We start from the raw sequence: 22,917 nt of genomic DNA, 5'->3' as shown, positions 1-22,917 counted from the left end.
GGTAGGAGAAGAGTAAATGAAACAAGATGGGATTGGGAGGGAGACAAACCATAAGTGACTCTTAATCTCACAAAACAAACTGAGGGTTGATGGGGGGAGGGGGGTTTGGAGAGGGGGGGTGGGGCTATGGACATTGGGGAGGGTATGTGCTATGGTGAGTGCTGTGAAGTGTGTAAACCTGGCGATTCACAGACCTGTACCCCTGGGGATAAAAATATATTATATGTTTATAAGAAATAAAATTTAATAAAAAAAAAAGATTCAAAAAGGAAACCTGAGTAAAGATTTCCTAGATATTAATATACGATGTCCAGGATGGGAAAACTAAAAATTCATCTCTATGTTAATTTCTCTGTATTAACCTATATATTCAATGCAATTGAAATAAAAACACCACACACTATGTTTGTGGAACAGAACAAATAAATCAATTCTGAAACATAGATGGGAGAGCAAATATTAAAAAAATAACAAAAATAATTCTGTGAAAGAAGGATGAGAAGGCAACTTGTCCTGCTGTACATCAGGGTATATCATAATGCCACAATAATTAAAACAGTGTGGTGTTGCTGTAGGGACATATAACACAGTCAGTAAAACAGGCTGGGCTTGTGTAGGCACTCTGTATAGGATAGAGGAGACAAGGAGTACCGAGGAGAAAGGATGGACTAATTAACAAATGGTGCAGTAATAACCAGCTCTCCATCTTAAAAAAAATAATAAATTGGGGCACCTGGGTGGCTCAGTGGGTTAAAGCCTCTGCCTTCGGCTCAGGTCATGATCCCAGGGTCCTGGGATCGAGCCCTGCATCGGGCTCCTTGCTCAGCAGGGAGCCTGCTTCCTCCTCTCTCTCTCTGCCTGCCTCTCTGCCTACTTGTGATCTCTGTCTGTCAAATAAATAAAAAAACAATAATAATAATAATAAATTAAGGTTTCTTTCTCACACCAGATACACAAATAAAGTCCAGAATGTATTAAAGACTTATGTGTAAATTAATACAATTTTAACATTAATGTAAGAAAATATAAAAGCATATCATAGTCAACCCAAGGTAATAATGAATCTTTTTTCATTAAAAATAAAGATTTGTTTATTTATTTGAGAGAGACTGAAAGAGCAAGTGGGGAGAGAGGCAGAGGGAGAGAATCTCAAGCAGATTTCCCACTGAGTGCAGAGCCTGACACGGGGTCAATCTCATGAACCATGAGATCACTACCTGAGCCGAAATCACAAGTCAGCAACTTAACTAACTGAGCCACCCAGGCGCCCTAGTAACAGATCTTTTAGGATAAGACATTAAACACAAAAATGAAGTGATTGAAAGTATTTGACCAAATTATCTAAAATTGAAGAACTTCTGGGTGATAAAATCTACCACAAAGTTAGAAGACTGGGAAATGACATTTGCAATCCATATGGCTAACAAAAGATTAATATTTGAAATAAAGAACTCCCACATGTCGATATGAAAAAGACAACTCAGAAAAAAAATGAGCAAAGGATATGAATAGGCAACCCATAATGAGGAAATCTGAACATGGTCAATAAGTATTTTTTAAAAATGCTCAAATTCACAGAAAATCAGGACAAATAATTCAAGCCAAAATGATAAACTATTTCATTTACATCCATCAGACTGGCAATATTTTAAAGAAACAAAGTCTAATGAGATAAGCTTCGTAAAGATACAAGGAAATGGGAACTTTTATATACTGCTGGTGACAACATAAATTAAGAACCCATTTTGAAAGCAATTTGACAATATGTGGTTAATGTTGTAGATGCATAAAACCCACAACCCAGCTGCAGACTATGAGGTATATTTCCTGGAGAGAAAATTTGGAACAAGGAATACTAGGAGAGAGAAAAGTGTGGATGATATACACACATATGAACATTCACTACGACACTGTTTGGGGATAGCAAGAAAGTGGTGCAAGATGTATCACGTAAATGAACATCTGTGGTGGAAAAGATGAATACACTGGGATAATTCAAACTATAGAGAAGTAAAAATGAAGCACCATTTGGCAGATGGGATTTCTGAAACGCTGAGGAAATAAAAGCATATTAAAGAATGATGTAAAGTTAGATGATCAAAATGATATCTATGATAGAATTTAGGTAACCAAAAAAGCAATGCTATCTAAAAGATTTGTTCATGGCTCTGTAACTTAGGTCATTAAAGTAAAAAATACAGACTGGAAGGACATAGCAAATTAACGATAAGAGTTGCTTTTGTGAGGGATACAAAGCAAAATGCCAACAAGAGGACTTCAAGTGTATGTGTAATAGCCTATGTATTTAAAATGACCAGAAGCAAATTCTGATACCTAAAAATAAAAAATCATCTAAAAATATTCCAAATGAATGCTCACGTAAGTAAATATGTTCATCTTTCTACCTCTGCAAAATGGGATTTAATGAAAGCATTTCCATATGGATGCACATGTATTTGGGTAACACACTTGGACGTTATTCTATTTTATTTTATTATTTATTTATTTGAGGGAGAGAGAGAGAGAACACAAGAGGTAGGGAGGGGCAGAGAGAGAGAGAAGCAGACTCCCCACTGAGCAGGGAGTCCACCCTGGGGCTTGATCCCAAGACCCTGAAAATCATGACCTCAGCTGAAGGCAGATGCTTAACCAACTGAGCCACCCAGGTGCCCCTTGGATGCTATTTTAACCAGAAATTTCTTTCTGTAAATATGAGTTCTTGATATATAATCCATTGTTGATTTATACCAAGTAGCAAAATACACAGATGTCAAAATACTGACATTGTTTTGGTGATGATGTAGACAGTGAGTTAAATAGGCTGAAAATGTGACCCATTACTCGTTGCCACAATAACTATACCCAGATCTGGCCAGTGTGTGATTTTGCTCGCTGAAGTGGATCAGCAAATAACTGTGCCTGAAAAACCGCAAACTCAAATTTAGAACCTAAGTTGAGGTGTCTTGAAAGTGACTGGAAGTTATTTGCAGAACTTAAACATGGGTTTCATTTCACTGTTATATTCGCACAACAATAAATCCTACAGTACTGTCACAAAAGTCAAATTGACAATCGATATAAATGAGTAACACGGAGACTGTCCCCAGCAGCTGTCTTCAGCTTCTATGTGGATATATTGAAATCACAGTAAAATGTGGCCATTAGCAAATAATGGAAGAGCATGCCCATTTCAAAGGAAGGTGAGATTTACATCAAATTAAATTGTATTTCTGGAGTCTGTAATTAAAATGCTGTCAGAGTCCATGCCTACAATTTTGTAACTTCTCATAAATATTTCCTGCATGAAGTAGTAGTTGGTGTCCTCTCAGCTAAAATTTTCTTAAACCTCAGAGAACATTCTTTATGTGTAGCTGTTTTAAGTGTGATTGAATGTGCTGGTGTCTGCTCTGTGTTTGTTCAGGGGTGTCTTTATGTCTCATAGGCATGCCCCTACGTTTGCCCTTTCAAAGGTAAAATTGTATTAAAACATTTCTGAAACTGCCTAAGAACAGATGGCACCATTTAGGCAGATTCATTCAAATTTAAGCGCACATTTTAAACAAATGTGCTCTTGGCACTAGAGCCTATGTCTTTGGAAAAATTTTAGTGATGATTAATCATCCACATGGAGAGAGCTTTCACATTTCATATCAGTCCATGGCTACAGCTCTGCATCAGGCAGCACAAAGACTAGAAGGAAAGTAAGACATAGACCTTGCCTTCAAGGAATTTATAATCTAGCTCAAGAGCTAAAGACAAAACAAGAAAAATGAGAGTGAAAGATGAGAAAAAGGCAAATGTTCAATGAAGTGGTCTGTTCTCAGAACTGAGGATCCCAATCTTTTAGGTAATACCCAAGAATGCTAACCATCCCCTTATTCTGGAAGTTCCAGCCACCCTGCCCCTCCTTGGTTTCTATAATCAAACGTTATTCTGGCATTTTTTTTTCTCTTGAGAGTGAGAGAGAGAGAGAGAGATCTCACATGAGCAGGGGACAGTAGGAGGGGTTGGGGGAAAGGAAAGGGCAGGTGGAGAGAAAGAAGCTTAAGCAGACTCCACACCCAGCTCAGAGCCCAACACTGGGCTCAATCTCACAACCCTGAGATCATAACCTGAGTCAAAATCAAGAGTCAGAAGCTTAACTAACCGAGCTACCCAGGCTCCTTGTGTTCTGGCACTTTCCTGTTGTCTTTTTCCTTTATTGGATCTTTTTCTTTCCAATCCATAAAATAGGCATGTCCCACACTGTGTTCATCATATTTCTTCCCCTTGGAGAGTTCTTCTTCTATAGCTTTATCATGGGAGAGACACTGTAGTGTAATTAAAAGTCACATACCAATGATTTTAGATTTTGGTATTGGAACACCTGGTTTCAAGTCCTGGTTCTGTCACTCACTGGTGTTGAAATCTTAAGCAAATTTAATTTTGGTTTTCATGTCCTTGCAATGCCATAAGACTTGCTTTGCTGGATGTCTTGGTGGCTTAGTTGGTTAAGCATACCACTCTTGGTTTTTGCTCAGGTCATGATCTCAGGGTAATGAGATCGAGCCTGTCATCTGGCTTAATGCTCAACAGAGAGTCTGCTTGAGATTCTCTTTCTTCCTCTGCCCTCCCTCCATTTGCATACTCTCTCTCTCTCTCTCATAAATAAATAAATAAAATCTTAAAACAAAAGACTTGCTTTGTTGCAAAGAGCTACAGTGAGTGTTGTAGTGGCCCATGAACCATAAAAGATCATATAAATGTCCATCCCTGCTGATATTCACCCAATTTAGATGCTTCCCATAGCCTTATTTCCAACCACAATTTCTCTGTACACTAGATTAGAATGTCTACAAGCTCGACTGCTAATTGTCTCTAAAATGACTTGCCAGCATCTTGGACCTAATGCTCCCCCCAAACCATCTCATCACTTTTTCTCATTCTGTGTCCTACACATGGGTATCCAATTCATTCTATTCCTGTTGAATTTACCTCCACTTGTCTCCAAATATCCTTTATCTCTCACCCAGGTCATGACATTGTCTCCTTATTAGTCTCCTCCTATATACTCTTGTCTCCTCTGATTGTTCTCCACCTTCCAGACAGAGTAATATTTTTAAAAGATATATTAAAAGATATATTTGATTATGTCAATTCTACCTACCTATGTTCAATTCAATCCCTGAATTGAACTATCACACTCCCTAAGACTAAATATCTCTAGTTCCTTCAAATGTTTCTCAAGCAGCTGTAACTCAAAATATTTTTTTTTATTTTTTTTAAATATTTTATTTATTTGACAGAGAGATATCACAAGTAGAGAGAGAGAGAGAGAGAGAGAGGAGGAAGCAGGCTCCCTGCCTAGCAGAGAGCCTGATGTGGGACCCGATCCCGGGACCCTGAGATCATGACCTGAGCTGAAGGCAGAGGCTTAACCCACTGAGCCACCCTGGCAGCCCCTCAAAATATTTTTTTTAAATATAGCAGGTACTGTGACACCCTGAATTGCCTACATTCTCTCTAATATAGCCTTACCACAGTAGAGGACATTGGAATCGGGACATTCTAAATCTTGTGTTGCCAGTAAATAGCACTTAAAGTATTCTACAATATTTGTTCTACCTTTTTACCCATGCTATGAAATTTGTTTGGGAAACACATACACACACATGCACACACACACACATTTCTTTGATGAGTGATCTCATTAGAATGTTATAATCTCTTGAGATATTTCTGGAACTGATTTTTTTTGCAATTTTTTGCTATCTACAAATGAAAATATCCTTATCCAAATAATTTGTAAGACATCTAATAGAGCAGAACAACAACACTCCATGAACACTCCTTCTCTCTGTCCTGTTAGGCAACAGTTTTGGACATTTTCCAATTGGCTTCAACTCAAGTACTTTCATATACCTTCATTTTCTCTTTATATCCCCAAGGATATTTTGAGAGACTTTATTAAATAAATTGGATTCATTTGATCTATGAATTTTTATAACCTTATCAAAAAAGTGAATGGAATTAGTTTAGGGTGAACCAATGTTGACCCTTTCCTAATTGCTTACTGACAGTTATTTAAGAATCCTTGATCAGATTCTTATCTTAGGACTTGGTGTCAAAAATATCAACTTGCGGGGTACCTGAGTGGCTCAGTGGGTTAAAGCCTCTGCCTTCCACTCAGGTCATGATCCCAGGGTTCTGGGATCGAGCCCCACATCCAGCTCTCTGCTCAGCACGGGAGCCTGCTTCCCTTCCCCTCTCTCTCTGCCTGCCTCTCTGCCTACTTGTGATCTTTATCAAATAAATAAATAAAATCTTTTAAAAAAATCAACTGGCCATTTTCCAAATATGTTTTCCTTTTTGTAAAAGTTAAAAATAGATGACTTTCTTTTAGGAGGCAAGCGTCTAAAAACCCAGGCTCACTGGTTCCCTTATATATTCATCATAATAAGGTCTGTCTGAATGGTTACCTTTTCTAACAAAGGCTCTCTACTTCCTCCTCCAACCCAGATTCTGAGTTCCTTCAGGCTGAGACTGTGTCTTATTCATCATTATGACCCTAGCATAACATAACATGTGTTCAAAAATACTTAATTGCTGACCTTATTCATTTCTAGCTTTCTGGAATCTCTATGACATACTCCATAATTTCTGAAAGTCTCCGTACCATTTGGAGACCACATCTGAAAACTCCTTCTCCTCCTCAATAAGTTCATGGAATATAACTCATTTAAGTCTAAAAATTAGGATGATTTGAAAAAGTAAGACCAACTCAAATCTGTCTACCTATCTTGGGCTTCTATTATTTTTTGTGCCTGATTCCAGAGCTCTCCCATGATCCTCTATATCTCCTACTGCCTTTTCTCTTACCTAGAATGTCTTCTTGCTATTCAAGTATCACCTAGCATTTCCTACTGGAAAAGTATGCCCTCTTCCTCCTTCCCAAATAAGCCAACTCAAAATTCATTATCTTCATGAATTCCCTTGGACTATTCACAGTTGGCATTAGCCACTGTGTTCAGAAAGGACATTTAACATTTGTGCATATAGTAGAAGATCATTAATATCCAAATCTGGAAAAATTCAAAGGATTGATTGTTCCAAATGGATTTTTAAATGTTCACCATTTAAAAAATTACAACATATGAATAATTGCTACAGTGGGTAGTGAGGGGTGATGGTGTGCTCTATGAGTGTTTGGTGGCCAGCCCACTTTGCACGGTATAAAAAGCAGTGCACATTATGAAAGGTGACTCAAAAATGACCCTGTCAGACAATGGGGACTTCCAACTGTCTATAAAGAAGGGCTTGGAGCAGGAACGTGGCTGAGCAGTGGTACTTAAAACTGCTTTTGCAGGAGTACCTGAGAGCCTCAGTCAGTTAAGCCTTCGGCTCAGGTCATGATTCTAGGGTCTTAGGATTAAGTCCTGCATCAGGCTCCTAGCCCAGCGGGGAGCCTGCTTCTCCCTCTCCCTCTCCCTCTGCCGCTCTCCCTTGCTTGTGCATGCACTTTCTCTCTTAAATAAATAAATAAAATATCTTTTAAAAAAAGAAAAGAAACTGCTTTTGCAGAACGTTTTACATAATATAGCATTAAATCAAGAAAATATCACATGCCCACAGTGAAGACTAAAATTCCTTCTCCTGCCTTCCAAGCCTTTACTGGCTCTGGCTGGGCTACCACTCTTAGAAACTATTTTGTAAGTATAAAAATCTCAAATTTCATTGAAGAAGAACCATTTTCTACAAAGCAGGAGACTTTGGTAGGCTGAAAGAAATTTTTGAAAAGAAATGGTTTAGCGACAAGAATCAGGCAACATTGACGAACATTTTCAAAATGCTGTTCATTCGCCGTCCCTTATTACAAAAAAAAAAAAAAAGATTTATTTATTTACTTCAGAGAGAGAGAGTGTGAGAAGGCATAGAAGTAGGAGGAGAGGGAGAGAGAGAATCCTGAATCAGACTCCTGCTGAGTGCAGAGCCCTACACAGGGCTTGATCCCAGGACCCTGAGATCATGACCTGAGCCAAAATCAAGAGTTGGATGCTTAACTGACTGAGCCACCCTAGCACCCCCCATCTTCCCTTTTGGATTCTGCAGATGTACAACAACCAATCCTGATGCCCAATTATTTCATTATATATATTCTCTTGTTGTTGTTGTTACACATATTCTTTTTGGCAGATCAACAAGGATTCCCTATGAATTAAAATTTTCACTTTTTTCCCCATTATTTCACAACAGTGTTTATATGTGTGTGTGTCATTGTAGGTATGTATGTGTGTGAGTTTGTGTGTGACCATTCTCAAGGTTGAACATTTTGATTTTATGGGCAAGAATTGATAAGTAAAATACTGTTTTGTGTTTACATAATATACTACTATGCTTTCGGTAAAAAAAAATTTTCTTTTAGTTAATATGTCTTCAGTCAAAATAATCTATATTATAGATAATATAGTCTACAATAATTCAAATAATCTCTTTAAATTACATAAACATTATGTCTAGGATCTTTTGAATATTGCTTTATTTCTTAAAAGCTTATATTCCATTCCTATGTACCAAATTATTATTCTTTTCAATCACCCCTCTATTTTGGAGTGAAATATCTCAACACGAATTTCCACTACACTAGAACAAGTCAGGTGAAGAAAATCTCTTAGACTGAACAGAGTATATAATGTATACACTTGAGATTCTTTAAAGCAAACCAACTAAGGACAAAAGTGCACACAGAATCCAGAATTCAGATTTCCACTCCAATTCTCTTTGTTTGATAATACTTTCTAGTTAGATAGCCTAACTGATCTGTTCCTCTGCTCATTTATTCTATCTGAATTGAAGACTGGAAATACTAACTTCTATGTGTTTTCTAGGCTACCCCAGCCTTTCAAGTTGAAACACTCCCTACCCCCCCCCCCCCCCCCCCCCGTTAAATGATTCCTTGTCTAATTCTTCGAATAGCAAATGGGTTGGATTAGGAGGCCCTCTATGCCTTTGATGTACATTAACTCAGACTGAAGTGAGGCCTGAACAAGCCTGGTGGTACAGCACTTGACACTATAAACACTGGCCTTGATCCCTCCTGAGTCTGGTTTAGACCATAGTGCCTAGCAGCAAAATATCTCCAATTAGAGAAACTTCTGTTGGAATTAATGATCCTAAACTGCTTGTTTTTCAGAGTTTTCCCTTTATAAGATCCCTGGATTTTAGAAAAGTAGTCAATATCATTTTCCCTAGTTGTGGGATTTCAAAGGCCCTGCATTTTGTCAAAATAGTTTTGTAAAAGAGAAAGACAGATTAGGCACACCAATTTTGTTTAAAATTTAAAAGCAAGCTTTGGAACAACCTGGAACATATAATAAGAACATTCTAGCAAGTATGATTTACTTTTCTGATAAGAATAGACTATTATATTTTATTATATATCCCTCCTAACAAGTCTGGAATCAATTTGATGGATTTTTTTTTTTAACTTTCACATCCTCCAAGATGTATCAATTAGGTGACTTAGTTTTAAGAAAACTAAATGTCAGAATTAGGGATGGCTCTTCCTCTCTTAGATGTCAGAATTCAAAAGATTGCCTCCCTATGGGTCATTTCTTCAGGATTTGACAATGAAATGTCAATTTGACAACGAAAGTCAAGCGCATTTATATAAAAAGCTAAGTATGCTAAAATTGGCACATATGCAAACTGAGAAGGAATTTTACCCATATCTTGAATCAGAATTCTGTCCAACTATATTCTCTTTTTATCATCCTTGAATGAGGTATCATCATATCATCGTCAGAGTAAAGGTCTGCTCTCTGAACAATGGAAATTATGACCCCAAATATTCCCCGACCTCCACTCCCTTTTTATTTTACTTGACTGCAAGAAGAATCATAGCTAAATTTATTCTTTGATGCTGATAAGTAACTCATCCCTGTTATCTAGCACATTTTGCACCTTTTAAATTGAATTTAATTTTTTCTCTTTTCCTTTTAAAATTCAGTCTGGCTTAACAATTTCCAAGTGTGACCATACACATAACTGGAACAACAGTATTATGGGGCCCAAAAGGCTAATGATCTCAAGAATTTGACAGCAATTAGTGGATTTGTCTTTAGAGAAAACCTATTTTATACACATTACATAGCTCGAGATTGTAGGTAAGCTGAAAATACCCTTTCCTATCCTGTGTACAGACGAGATCAGTACTGATAACATGCCAAGCAGAACTCAGATATACATTCACATTATAAATATGAATTCTTTATAAATAAAGAAGCTTACCTCATCTGATTGATTGTGATAACTCTCCATGCAATGTTTAAGGTCAGACATCAAGGTGAGTAACAGACATGAATTTGAGGATAGTGTCACTCAGCTAACAGAACTCCAGAAGCACAGAAGGCTACTATTAGATACATTATTTCTTTTTTTTTTTTTTAAGATTTTATTTATCTATTTGACAGAGAGATACAGATCACAAGTAGGCAGAGAGGCAGGCAGAGGGAGAGAGGGAAGCAGGCTCCCTGCTGAGCAAGGAGCCCGATGTGGGGCTCGATCCCAGGACCCTGGGATCATGACCTGAGCTGAAGGCAGAGGCTTAACCCACTGAACCACCAGGCGTCCCTAGATACATTATTTCACTCTGTTTTATAGTCCAATATTTGTTCCACATTTTGAAGATTCTACAGTTCTCTCTATGGCCATGAAGATCTCTTGCTGTTACAACTGGCAAGACTCCAAATGGCATGCCCGAAACATGATCAAATTACTTGCTGAAGGTTTTTGGGTGGTTGATAAGCCCCCTGTCTCCTCCCTCCGAGCTTGAACCAATATAAGGAATAGATACAAAAGTTAGCCTGCCAAAAAAATTAAAAAATCTATCAGCAAGAAATGCTAAAAGAATAGCTTCTGTGCTTAAAACCACAGCCAAAATGGACTTCCTGCCAGTTCCCCCATGTGTATTCCTGATTTGTAAGATAAGCCAAAAGCAATCAATCTGAGCTATTATCTCAGTGTCTTATAGAAATACTTTTATTCAGGGGCTAATCCTAGGCCTCTTTGCCCTCTGATCCATTCCTCCCTTCCCTCTATTTTTTTGTTGTTGTTGTTGCTGTTAGTTTGTGTTCCTGTACCAAAGAGACGTTGAGCCCTAAAAGTGGCATCTTCCCAAGGCCCCCTTTTTTGCGGGCATCTAACTGGAGAAGTCAGGGATGGGGAGAAATCCTCTGGCTTTTCCCTTGCTCACCCTCTCCCATCTCCTGCCAGTGCCTTGGCTGGGTGAGATCTGCCTCTGGAGAGCGGCAGCTCCCAGGGCTTGCTGAGCTCTCTTCTAGGTGACACCTTCTCTCATTTTTTGTATCCTTATTTCTCCATCACATTTCTTCCTCTTCTTTTCTCTTTCCTGTCCTCAGCTTCCCCATTCTCTTCTTCCTCCTCTTTTGTTTCTAATGGCACTTTCATATTTACAATGGCTTTCTTCTTTGTCTTTTCTTCTCTGAGTTCTCCAGGTTTGCTTTTCATCTTCTTCTCTTGTAATCCCTTCTATATTTTAGAGCTATTTTTTTTTTAAACACAGATTACCTGGAGGTAACATATTTAAGAGCCTGAAGTACATTTCCTCTGCTCCGTGATGTAATTAGCCTTCAAACAGATGTTCCTTAGCCATCCTCCACCCTATTCCATATACATGGATAAATCTTCAGCTGTTTTCTTTTTTTTAAGATTTTATTTATTTGTTTGTTTGTTGGGGGGGGCGGGTGAAGAGAGAGAGAGAGAGACAGTGCGCGAGCACAAGCAAGGGAAGCAGCAGAAGGATAGGGAGAAGCAGGCTCCCTGCTCAGCTGGGAGCCCTATGTGGGATTTGATCCCAGGACTCAGATCAAGACCTGAGCCAAAGGCAGATGCTTAACTGACTGAGCCACCCAGGCGCCCCTCGTTGCCTGCTTTCTTTCTGATAATTTTACCTCTGAATACATCCATTTTTTTTTTTCTAAAGAATAGTCTAGGGGACGGGTGAAGGAACATTCAAATTAAGTTTGTGCCCTGAATACTTCTACTTTTATCTGTTATATTCTGAGCCTGAAGAGTATATAGTTTCCTCAATGTTTTACCCAAAGAGGCCCGGGATGGTACAAACCCTTAAGTCACAAACTCTCTGAACCCCATTCACCAAACACCATCTTTCTGGCCATGAGCCAAGACCGCTGACCATAAAAATGACCCATCTTTCAGGCTTCTTCCTTGGATCCACCTTTCATAGTGTAGAATGAATGCGTCTAATACTGCCCTCTCCCCTGTACTTGCCTGTGTTTTAAATCTCATCACTGTAACCAAAGGATCATTGGATTTGTGTTTGAGAATTGTGACCCTTCCTTTAAGGGGAAACTGTATCCTGCCTGAGGTTGGAGGATAAATGTGTTGGCTCTCAGCACCCTCCCTCACCATAATTCAAATTTCATAATATTTGGCAGCTTTCCTCATGGTTTGAGGTTAGGGCTATTTTCTTTTTTCACTGAAGATGGCTTTTTGTCCCCTCTGTTTTTATGTTTTGTTGCTGCTGTTGGGGAATTTCAATAACAGGGAGTAGGGCAAAAATTACTTTCTTCTCCTCGTTTAATCATAAATGAGAATTTGAAAGATCAGGAGAAACTTCGGAGCTAAACTTTTAAGTCAAAATTTATGTTTCTCAAAAAAAATTATGTTTCTCTTATCATGTATATTGAATATGTGTCTTTTAACTTTCTAATAATGGCTGTACCAGACCCCTTCATTTATTTTAATAAATAGTTTAGATCTCAAAACTCACAGTTCACGTAATACTACTTATCAGGTTAGATGAGAGCAGAATGCAAACTATGTTATAACACAGAATCACTATCTTTAAGACATTATATATCTATCTCATATATAAAATATGAGAAAAAGAAAGAAATGCCTGACATATAGTACATACTCAAAATTGAAGTTTCCTTCCTTCAGTGAATAAGAGAAGAGGTTAGAATTGTCAGCACATCTACTGAGGCTCCTACCTGTCTGTGGAGACCTATTAATAAGAGATGCTATTTTTATAATAAAAGCAGGGCCAGGGGCAGCTGGGTGGCCCAGTGGTTAAGCGTCCACCTTCGGCTCAGGTCATGATCCCAGGATCCTGGGATCAAGCCCTGCATTGGGTTCCCTGCTCGGTGGGAAGCCTGCTTCTCCCTCTCCCACACCCCCTGCTTGTGTTCTCTCTCTTGCTATGTCTCTGTCAAATAAGTAAATAAAATCTTAAAAAAAAAAAAGAGCAGTATCAATATGTAGTTTGCATGCTGTTTTTTGCTCTTCTCAGCCACAGAAATCTTGGAATAAACTTGCTAATTACATACAATTAATATATCTTTCAAACAAAAATCTGTGGGGATGTGTTAGTCAGTGTTTCTTCTAACAGTCTTGCAGAATAAGATCCCAAGAATGCTAAGTGCAACCCAAATCCTCTTGTTTCCCACACACACCACACCAGATCAAGGCTTAGAAGGTTGTTAGCAAACACAATCACACACTAAAACTGCTCTTTCTTTCCTTTGCTGTCCTCATGTTATTAGATTACATGTCCAATGCCAGTGGTTCCTACCAACTCCACTTATGCCCTATCTCCCAGCTGACTTTGCACTTCCACAGGATCCAACAGTCACTCCACAAGTTGGATAATATGCAAAGTCTGAGAAATTACAAAACATATCAGTGCAACTCAGATAAATCTATCTTTTTTATTTCAAGCAAAGAATTAGGTAGAAGGACCACTAATATCTCCTGACAAAATGATTTCTAAATCCCATAAACATTGTTGATAGGCTGATTATTTGGAAAGTAATCTCTTCCAAAAGGTCTGGAGTATCACAAATTTTAAAAAGTCAAAGTTGTTTGGGATGTACCCTGTATTCTCCAACAGGCACGGTGTACCATAAAACCACTTTCGATTCTGGGCCTGAGATTGTAGGTCTTCTCTCCTAAAATCACCAAATCTTCCTCTCCCCAGCAATGGAACTAAGTAATTAATTAATGACTGATCGATGGTTGCCAGGTGCTGAGAGAACAGAGTTGAACAGGCTGACAGAGTTGAACAGGCTGACAGGCTTACCTTTAAATAGTTGTTAGCTGAAAATTTTAAGGTCTTTCCAAATGTTATTTAATTCTTACTATAACCCTAGAAAGTAGGTATCATTGTGCCCATTATACGGGTTAGAAACTGGGTTCACATCGGGTCACTGACTTGTCCAAGGACATACACCCATCAAGGTGGAGCCAGGAGTAGAATAGGTGGTCACCTCCAAAACCCACGCACTACACCACTGCCTGGCAGGAATGCCCAGTGATGCTGAAGAAACCAAAGAGTGGATATCAACACTGACTGGAAGAACTTACCTGATGGTTCACTCAGGAAAGGAAGGGGAAGGGGAAGAAAGCAAACCAACTGACCAGTGAGACCCTGGATGTTCCTAATGTTGGCACAAAATGTTCTTTTCTCATCCTATCTTTGATGAGATCTGCTCCATCCTGACGATTATCATCCCTTTCCACGTCCCAGGTCAAAATGTGAACAATGGGGGCACCTGGTGGCTCAGTGGGTTGAGCCTCTGCCTTCAGCTCAGGTCATGATCTCAGGGTCCTGGGATCGAGCCCCGCATCGGGCTCTCTGCTTGGCAGGGAGACTGCTTCCCCCTCTCTCTCTGCCTCTCTGCCTCTCTGTCTACTTGTGATTTCTCTCTCTGTCAAATAAATAAATAAAATCTTTTAAAAAAATGCGAACAATGGGGTAGATGCTACTGGGCATAAAATTTCAATTTAAACATCAATGGGCTACTGCATGTCTAAGCATTGCATCTAACACAGAAACCATAAAATAAAAAGACCCAATTAACTACAGTTAAAAAAAAAGAATTTGCTAAATATATGACAAAGGCAAAAAGTTATTATCTTCAATGTTCATTCATTCAATGATTATTTACTGAGCACCTCTTGTAAGTCAGGTTCTGTTTCTAGGTATCATGGATGTGAACAAGACCAAGTCCCAGCCCTCATGGACTCAACCAATCAACCAGACCTAAGACTACCCTAAGACTCCAAGAGAAAAGCAATTAGAAGACATAAACAAAAACAGAAATACAAATGGTAAATAAATTAAAACAAGATTTTTTTGCCTACCAAATTAGCAGAACTTTCAAATTTCGTGGTGTCGGCAAGGGTGTAGAATATGGACTTGGCCACATACTTATCTGAGAGTGGGTTTCAACCAGCTTTTTATTTTTTTTTTATTTTTTTTTTAAAGATTTTATTTATTTATTTGACAGAGAGATCACAAGCAGGCAGAGAGGCAGGCAGAGAGAGAGGAGGAAGCAGGCTCCCCTAGAGAGCAGAGAGCCCGATGCAGGGCTCGATCCCAGGACTCTGAGATCATGACCTGAGCCGAAGGCAGCGGCTTAACCCACTGAGCCACCCAGGCGCCCCTCAACCAGCTTTTTAATGATAAAACCCAAACTGTCCCCAAGTTTAGCCTAAGCACATTTAAAATGCTAAGATGGCAAATGACATACCCAATAAGGGGTTAGTATCCAAAGTAGATAAAGAACTGATACAACTCAACGCTCGAAAAACAAATGACCCAATTAAAAAATGGGCAAAGGATATGAACAGACATTTCTCCAAAGAAGACATAGAGATGGCCAACAGACACAAGAAAAGATGGTCAACACCCCTTATCATCGGGGAAATTCAAATCAAAACTGTAAGATATCAGAATGGCTAAAATCAAAAACACAAAAACAACAACAAGCGTTGGTGAGGAGGTAGAGAAAAGGAACCCTCATGCACTGTTGGTAGGAATGCAAACAGGTATTGCCACTGTGGAAAACAGTATGGAAGTTCCTCAAAAAGTCAAAAATAGAATTACTATATAACCCAGTAATTGCAATGTTGGGTATTTACCCTCCAAATACAAAAACACTAATTCAAAGGGATATATGCACTAGTATGTTTCTAGCAGCATTATGTACAACAGCCAAATTAGGGAAGCAGCCCAAGTGTCCATTGACTGATGAAGAGATAAAGAAGAGGTAGTAAGAAGTATAATGGAATATTACTCAGCCATAAAAAGAACGGGATCCTGCCATTTGCAACAACATGGATGGAGCCAGAGAGTATAATGCTGAGCTAAATAAGTCAGTCAGAGAAAGACAAATACCATATGATTTCACTCACATGTGGAATTTAAGAAACAAAACACATGATCAAAGGGGGAAAAGAGAGAGAGATAAACCAAGAAAGAGACTCTTTAACTATAGAGAACAAACTTATGGTTACCAGAGGGGAGAGGGTGGGGGTTTGGGTGATGGGGACTGAGGAGTGCACTTGTCCTGATGAGCACTGGATGACATATGACAGTATCAAATTACTATATTCTACACCTGAAACAAATATAATACTGTATGTTAACTATACTGGAATGAAAGTTAAATGAAATTAAATTAAAATTTTTAGACCCTCAGATTTTGCATTCATTAAGCATTTCTGTAAGCACTTACTGTATGCCAGGCAGTGCTTGAGGTACTGGGAACCCAAAGATGAAGAAAATATAGAAAGATCTGGGCCCTGAAAGAGCTTAGTCCAGTCAGGGGGACAAATGAAATTTTTTTAAAGTACAGTTTTGTATATGTTCTAGCACAAAGAAATAAAAGGCTAAAATGTATATTCCTGGGCTCCACCACGGAGATTCTGAATCCATTGATCAGAAATGAGATCCAAGAAAGGTCTCTTGACTACTACAGGGTATTGTAGTGCAAGTCACCTCAGGCCACACTGGGGCACAGAATGCTCTAGACTATGGGTGGGGCTGAACCAATGGTTCCAGCAATAGGACTCTGCAGGGCTTAACAGTCAAATGCAGAATGTCTTGGTCAATTAGATTTGATTAATTGATGGAAACATTTCAGTGATAAGATAGAAAAGGATCAAGTCACACTTGCTACTGGTGGGCTCTGACACTGGATTACACACAGTTCAGCTTTGACAATTCATCCTCTTTAGCACAGCAAGTCAACCATTTTTAAAAAAAACCTACCCTAAGGATATAATCAGGTTTTAGTCAAAATATTAGTAGGATTACAGAAATTATTAAGAGTTCTGAATAAATAAGAAGAGGATGAAGCTATTCTTAATTACTTTTCCTTAGAATGCTGGCTAGGGGTAGAGAACACTGAGGGAAAGTGTGCTCCACTCTGTGTCCCTCAGATTCAGGCTCTGTTTTGCAAATGTTTTCTGGTTACTATGACAACTTCTGGATGTCTCTGTATAAATGGGAAATTGGGAACCTCATTTTGAAAAAATGATTAGTGTGTTCTTTTTATCCTGGTAACCTCGTTCTGTGCTGACAAATTATATTCTGACAGCTAGGTTGTAATCTAAAACATATTTTCTTAGAGGCTCCGAATAATAAAGTGTTTCCCGGAGTTGATAGTTCATCTTCCTTTATATTTTTATGTATTTGCTTTCAATGAATTCAAGAGATAAACTGAAGCACTGAATACCCGCTATACTTTTAAAATAACTCAGAAATATGTCCTCCCTTGAAAAAGCTGATGTATGTCACTTTGATTATTGTACTTGGGAGGTGTAATAAAAGGAAAGAGCAAAAGCTTCTAAATCAGTCAGACTTGAAGATGAGCCATGACCCTGTCACTTGCTAGTTAGTTGTGTGACCTTGGGTAAGTAGTCTAACTCTTTGAGCCTCAGTTTCCAGCTATAAAATAAGAACCAAAAATAATATATACATACAAAAGTGTCCACAGCAATGCCAAGTCTATTGAGCAGGTTCTCAATATAACATGATGGCTATTACTACCAAAGAAAAAATAAAAAGCAAGCAGAGAAACATCTAAAACCCATCAGACTTAGTTTAAAAGAAATTGGGCTTTACCTAGAAAAACAATGAATATATTAAAAAAATAAGGCACAACCAGCATCATTAGGATTGAACTTTGTCAGGTTTTAGCTATATATGATACTATTATTAGATACTCAGCACTAATAGGAAAACACTGTTGGAATTCTGTAAGGTGGTGGAACATGACAGATCCTCTGGCACAAAAAGTTTAAAGTCCTCAAAACTTTAGAAAACAATAGTCTGAAAATATGCCATCAGCTAAAGTTAATGCATAACTTTGAAATATCAAATAGCCAAGCTTTTAAATAATAGAGGTCATGGTGAACCAGGGCCAGGAGCCCTCCCTCTGTAACCTATTCAAGATGAGAGAATGTAATTGTGAGGGGAAGGCCTCGGTGTCTGTAGGGATGAGTCACTTCTAGAGGAAGGTTAGCATCATGGCAGGGACAGGTTTCTCTATTTGTTTTCTAACAGCAGGTACGAATTAACTTTTTCTCTCTTTCATAGTCGGTTGGTGGCCAGGACTCAGTTATATCCTGTATCTCTAGGTTTGCTCTTTATTAAACTGTGTATCGAGAATGAGGATTTTTAGTAGGGAATTCTAAATCTTTTGTCATTATACTCCCTAATTCTGAATCCACTTTTATTTCTTAAGCTTCAATTATCATGACAAATAAGAGCATGGTAGACGATCACATGGGCAATGAATGTTGAAGCAAAACACAAATGCAAAACATTAAAGCAAAACAAGGTATTTGGAAATTAAAAAATACATGAAACTTTCTTTAAATGAAAATAATAATTTCAAGGTTCTTAAATCCATGTTATATGTGGCACATAAGTTCAATCTATATAAGTTAGTCTATTAGAAAGTATTCATGCAGAACTGGCAAAACAAACAAACAAACAAAACAGCAAAACCAAGGACCCAGAGTAACAGATGTCAGCACCACGCTTTCACTATCTGATTTTGGTTTCCATTTATTTATCTTATATCTAAAGCAGTACAATCTGGAGAGCAGAAATGGACAGGAAGAAAAAGTCATTTGATAGAGATTTTCTCAGACATCTTATCCTCCCCGTTTACTAACCTTACCCACTGCTTGTTATTTAAGACAAGGTAAAACAGGGAACTCAGGGAGCATGGTTTAAAAAGGAAAGTGCCAAGAATATAGAATGGGGAAAAGGCAGTCTCTTCAACAAATGGTGCTGGGAAAAGTGGATGGCTACATGCAAAAGTATGAAACTGGAGCAGTTTCTTACACCATACACAAAAATAAACCCAAAATGGATTATAGACCTGAATGTGAGACCTGAAACCATAAAAGTCCTAAAAGAAAACATAGGCAGTAATCTCTTTGACACTGCCCTTAGCAACATATTTATGGATATGTCTCCTCAGGCAAGAGAAACAAAAGCAAAAATAAACTATTGGGACTACACCAAAATAAAAAGCTTTTGCACAGCAAAAGAAACCATCAACAAAACAAAAAGGCAACCTAGTGAATGAGAGAAGATATTTGCAAATGATAAATCCGATAAAAGGTTAATATCCAAAATATATAAAGAACTGATACAGCTCAACACCCAAAAAAATAAATAATCTAATTTAAAAATGGGCAGAAAAAAAAGAACATGCTCACTCAGTAATTAACATGCAAAAAGACCCAAAAATGGTTAGAAGACATGAACAGACATTTCTCCAAAGAAGACATACAGATGACCAACAGACACATGATGTTCGTCATCACTTACCATCAGGGAAATCCAAATCAAAACTACAATGAGATATCACCCCTCACCTATCAGAATGGCTGGTATCAAAAAGACAAGAAATAACAAGTATAGGAAAGGATGTGAAGAAAAGGGAGCCCTTGTGCACTGTTGGTGGGAATGCATATTGGTGCAGCCACTCCAAAACAGTATGGAGGTTCCTTGAAAAACTAAAAATAGAACTCCCATATAATCCAGTAATTCTACTATTGAGTATGTACCCAAGGAACAAAAAACACTAATTCAAAAAGATATAGGCATCCCTATATTTATTGCAGCATTATTTATAATAGCCAGGATATGGAAGCAACTCAAATGTCCACCAGTAGATAAATGGATAAAGAAGATGTGGTCTGTAGAAGCAATGGAATATCGCTCAGCCATTAAAAAGAATAAGATCTTGCCACTTGGAACGACATGGATAAACCTAGAGGGCATCAGGGGCACCTGGGTGGCTCAGTGGGTTAAGCCTCTGCCTTCGGCTCAGGTCATGGTCTTCGGGTCCTGGGATCGAGCCCCACATCGGGCTCTCTGCTCAGCAGAGAACCTGCTTCCCTTCCTCTCTCTCTCTCTGCCTGCCTCTCTGCCTACTTGTGATCTCTGTCTGTCAAATAACTAAATAAAATCTAAAAAAACAAACAAACAAACAAACCTAGAGGGCATCATGCTAAATGAAGTAAGTCAGACAGAAAGACAAATCCTATGTTCTCTTACTTTTATGTGGAATCTAAAAAATGAAATGAACAAATAAAACTCTTAAATACAAATAGACTCTTAATACAAAGAACTCTTCAATACAAAGAACAAACCGGTGGGTTGCCAGAGTAGAAGTAAATGAGGATGGGCAAAATAGGTGAAGGGGATTAAGAGGTATAAACTTCGAGTTATAAAATAAATAAGTCACAGAGATGAAAAGTATAGCATAGCAAATACAGTCAGTAATACTGTAGTAACATTGCATGGTGCCAATGGTGACCACACTCATGGTGGCAAGGACTGAATAACATACAGACTTGTCAAATCATTTTGTTGTATGCCCAACACTAATGTAACATCACATGTTAACTATATTTCAATTAAAAAATAAACAGAAAAGGAAATGCCAGTGATAATAATAAGCTATTCATTTGGGGAACTGTTCCCACACCACCCCTACACCCATTCCTTTACTTCACGTCACTGGGTGAAAGATCTGTGACTATTCATCTTCAGTCAGTAACTGGTTGGGGTCAGGGCCTCTGACCAAGCTTAGTCAGTCCTGGCTCCTGTGTAGGGCTTCCAGATGACATATAGGCACCCAGTTAGGTCCAAATATAAGATTAGCAATAAGTAAGTTTTAGTATAAATATATCCCAAATATTGCATTGAGGCATACTTACTACATTCCATGGCAGTATTTGCAAATCTGCCAACAACAGGGGCAAATACATACAGCCCATCTCATGTTCCATGTATTGTTCTAAATGCCATATAAATATTAATTCCCTAAATACATGAAAATATATGGATATGTAAACATATGCCGATGTTTGGATGATCTGAGGTTAGGAATAATGAATTGTGTATTTTTAAATTTTAAAAATTATGCAAAAATTCCTATGATTAAAACAGGTAAGGAGTTTTCATTGGTTATCTGCAAACTAATTTGCAGAAAATTGAAAATATCAAAGTTTTGAGTCTAGATTTCAGTCCCTGCTCATGAACTAAGCCAAATGACCTTGGGAAAGTTTCAATTCTCTGAATCTAAGATTTCTTATCTGTAACGTGAGATTTGGATGAGATTCTTTTTAAGGTTGTGCTGTCGCTAAAATTCTATTAGATCTTATAATATGCGAAATCTACTTGCAGAGAAAAGTTTATTACCTCCGCAATCATTCTGTTCGTGTCTCCTAAGAAGAGCAAATTTAGAGCTTCTTCCTCTGTGGCTGCCTGATGGAGAGACAGGTTTTTCAGGTGAATGTTTTGATCAGGGTCCTCCAATATTGTCACTTTCCTAGGGAAATGGGAAGCAACAAAACAAGGGACTTTGAGAATGAAAAGAACTTGAGGTCTTCTTATAGGTTTATTTTTAAAATGCTGTAGAGTACTACATCTTGAACTTATAAACTCAAACAATACACAAGACACCATACAGTACTGGATTCACATCAAACACCGACATCCCCTTGATAGTACTATTAAATAGTTTGGGGGCTGAAAAGTATATCACAAGCGCCTTCTGTCTTTGCAATCAACACTAAACCATACATATTGTTGCTCAATTAAAAATGCAAATAAATAACCTTCTACCTATATATCAGGAAAGTTGGCCACATTGCTTTTTCTCTGTCTTAATTCAGTTTCTTACCTAGATAATGCACTGATTCTTCTTCTAATTTTTCCCTTTTGTTCAATTTCATATCACTTTCAATTTACATAACCTTTCAAACTGGTTAGCTCATCAATTTAAACATGCTGGAAATTGAAGTATCTGTCATCTTTCCAGGAGTTATTACCTTGTCTAGTTTTCTTATCAAGATGAGTTTTAAAATCCTCAAGAAGTTTTATAATAAAGTTTTAGTTTGCCATTATTATTTTCATGTCCATCAAATGTATTTCTTGATCCTTTTTTTCTAAAATTTTTTGTTTTTTTTTTTTTTATAACATAGCATTTCCCTCCATTACATCCTTATGGCCAAAGCTTTAGGTCTGGAATTACGCTCATCTATTACAACTGCCTTCATGGGATGCCAACATCATTTTCTTCCCAAGTGAATCTTAACCCTGTTTCCCGAGTTGGCTTGTCAATACTCTCCTTGGAGTCCTTTTAGGACTTTCTGCAACTGAATACAATGTGAACTCCCTATACTCTGCTTCAAAGGCCCACCAATTCAAGCAATAAAATTACTAGAGAGAGTTGCCTTCTGACTCTCAAGTTTCATCTCCTTGATTTTCTTAAGAATTGTTAAGGAAAGAAAATCTTATAATTCACTAGTACTGCCAAAAAGTGACTTGGCTTATCTGCACTTGCTTAAGGCATTCGGAATTGATACTAAGTGAAGGCTGGCATCATCTAGCATTACTTCTTTAAAAATACAAATAGGCAATGGACTTGTGTCACTTGTCTATAAAATCACATTTAGAATACCTTAAAAATAAAGATTTGCAAATATCATTATTTTTCTTCCTTCCATTTGGTAAAGAGGTCATCTGAGCTTTCATATGTAGTTTGTGGGTAAGATACGAACTGATGGAAGAAAATGTAG

The 22,917-nt window shown here is 38.0% G+C and overlaps 1 protein-coding gene across 1 annotated transcript in view; it reads right to left on the bottom strand.

The window, feature by feature from the left end:
* Positions 1–22,917, bottom strand: part of LOC111147698 (kinesin family member 6) — a 458,201-nt gene that overhangs the window by 323,091 nt on the left and 112,193 nt on the right. The window contains exon 6 of the mRNA XM_022503930.1: positions 21,536–21,665. Within this exon, the coding sequence (XP_022359638.1) occupies positions 21,536–21,665 (130 nt within the window). The remainder of the gene's footprint in view (positions 1–21,535; positions 21,666–22,917) is intronic.

Source organism: Enhydra lutris, unplaced genomic scaffold (genome assembly GCF_002288905.1).
Source record: "Enhydra lutris kenyoni isolate GAN:26980312 unplaced genomic scaffold, ASM228890v2 scaffoldscaffold17, whole genome shotgun sequence".
Taxonomy (NCBI): Eukaryota; Metazoa; Chordata; class Mammalia; order Carnivora; family Mustelidae; genus Enhydra; species Enhydra lutris.
The sequence above is the reverse complement of the archived record's forward strand: the minus strand, read 5'-3'. Positions and strand labels throughout refer to the sequence as shown.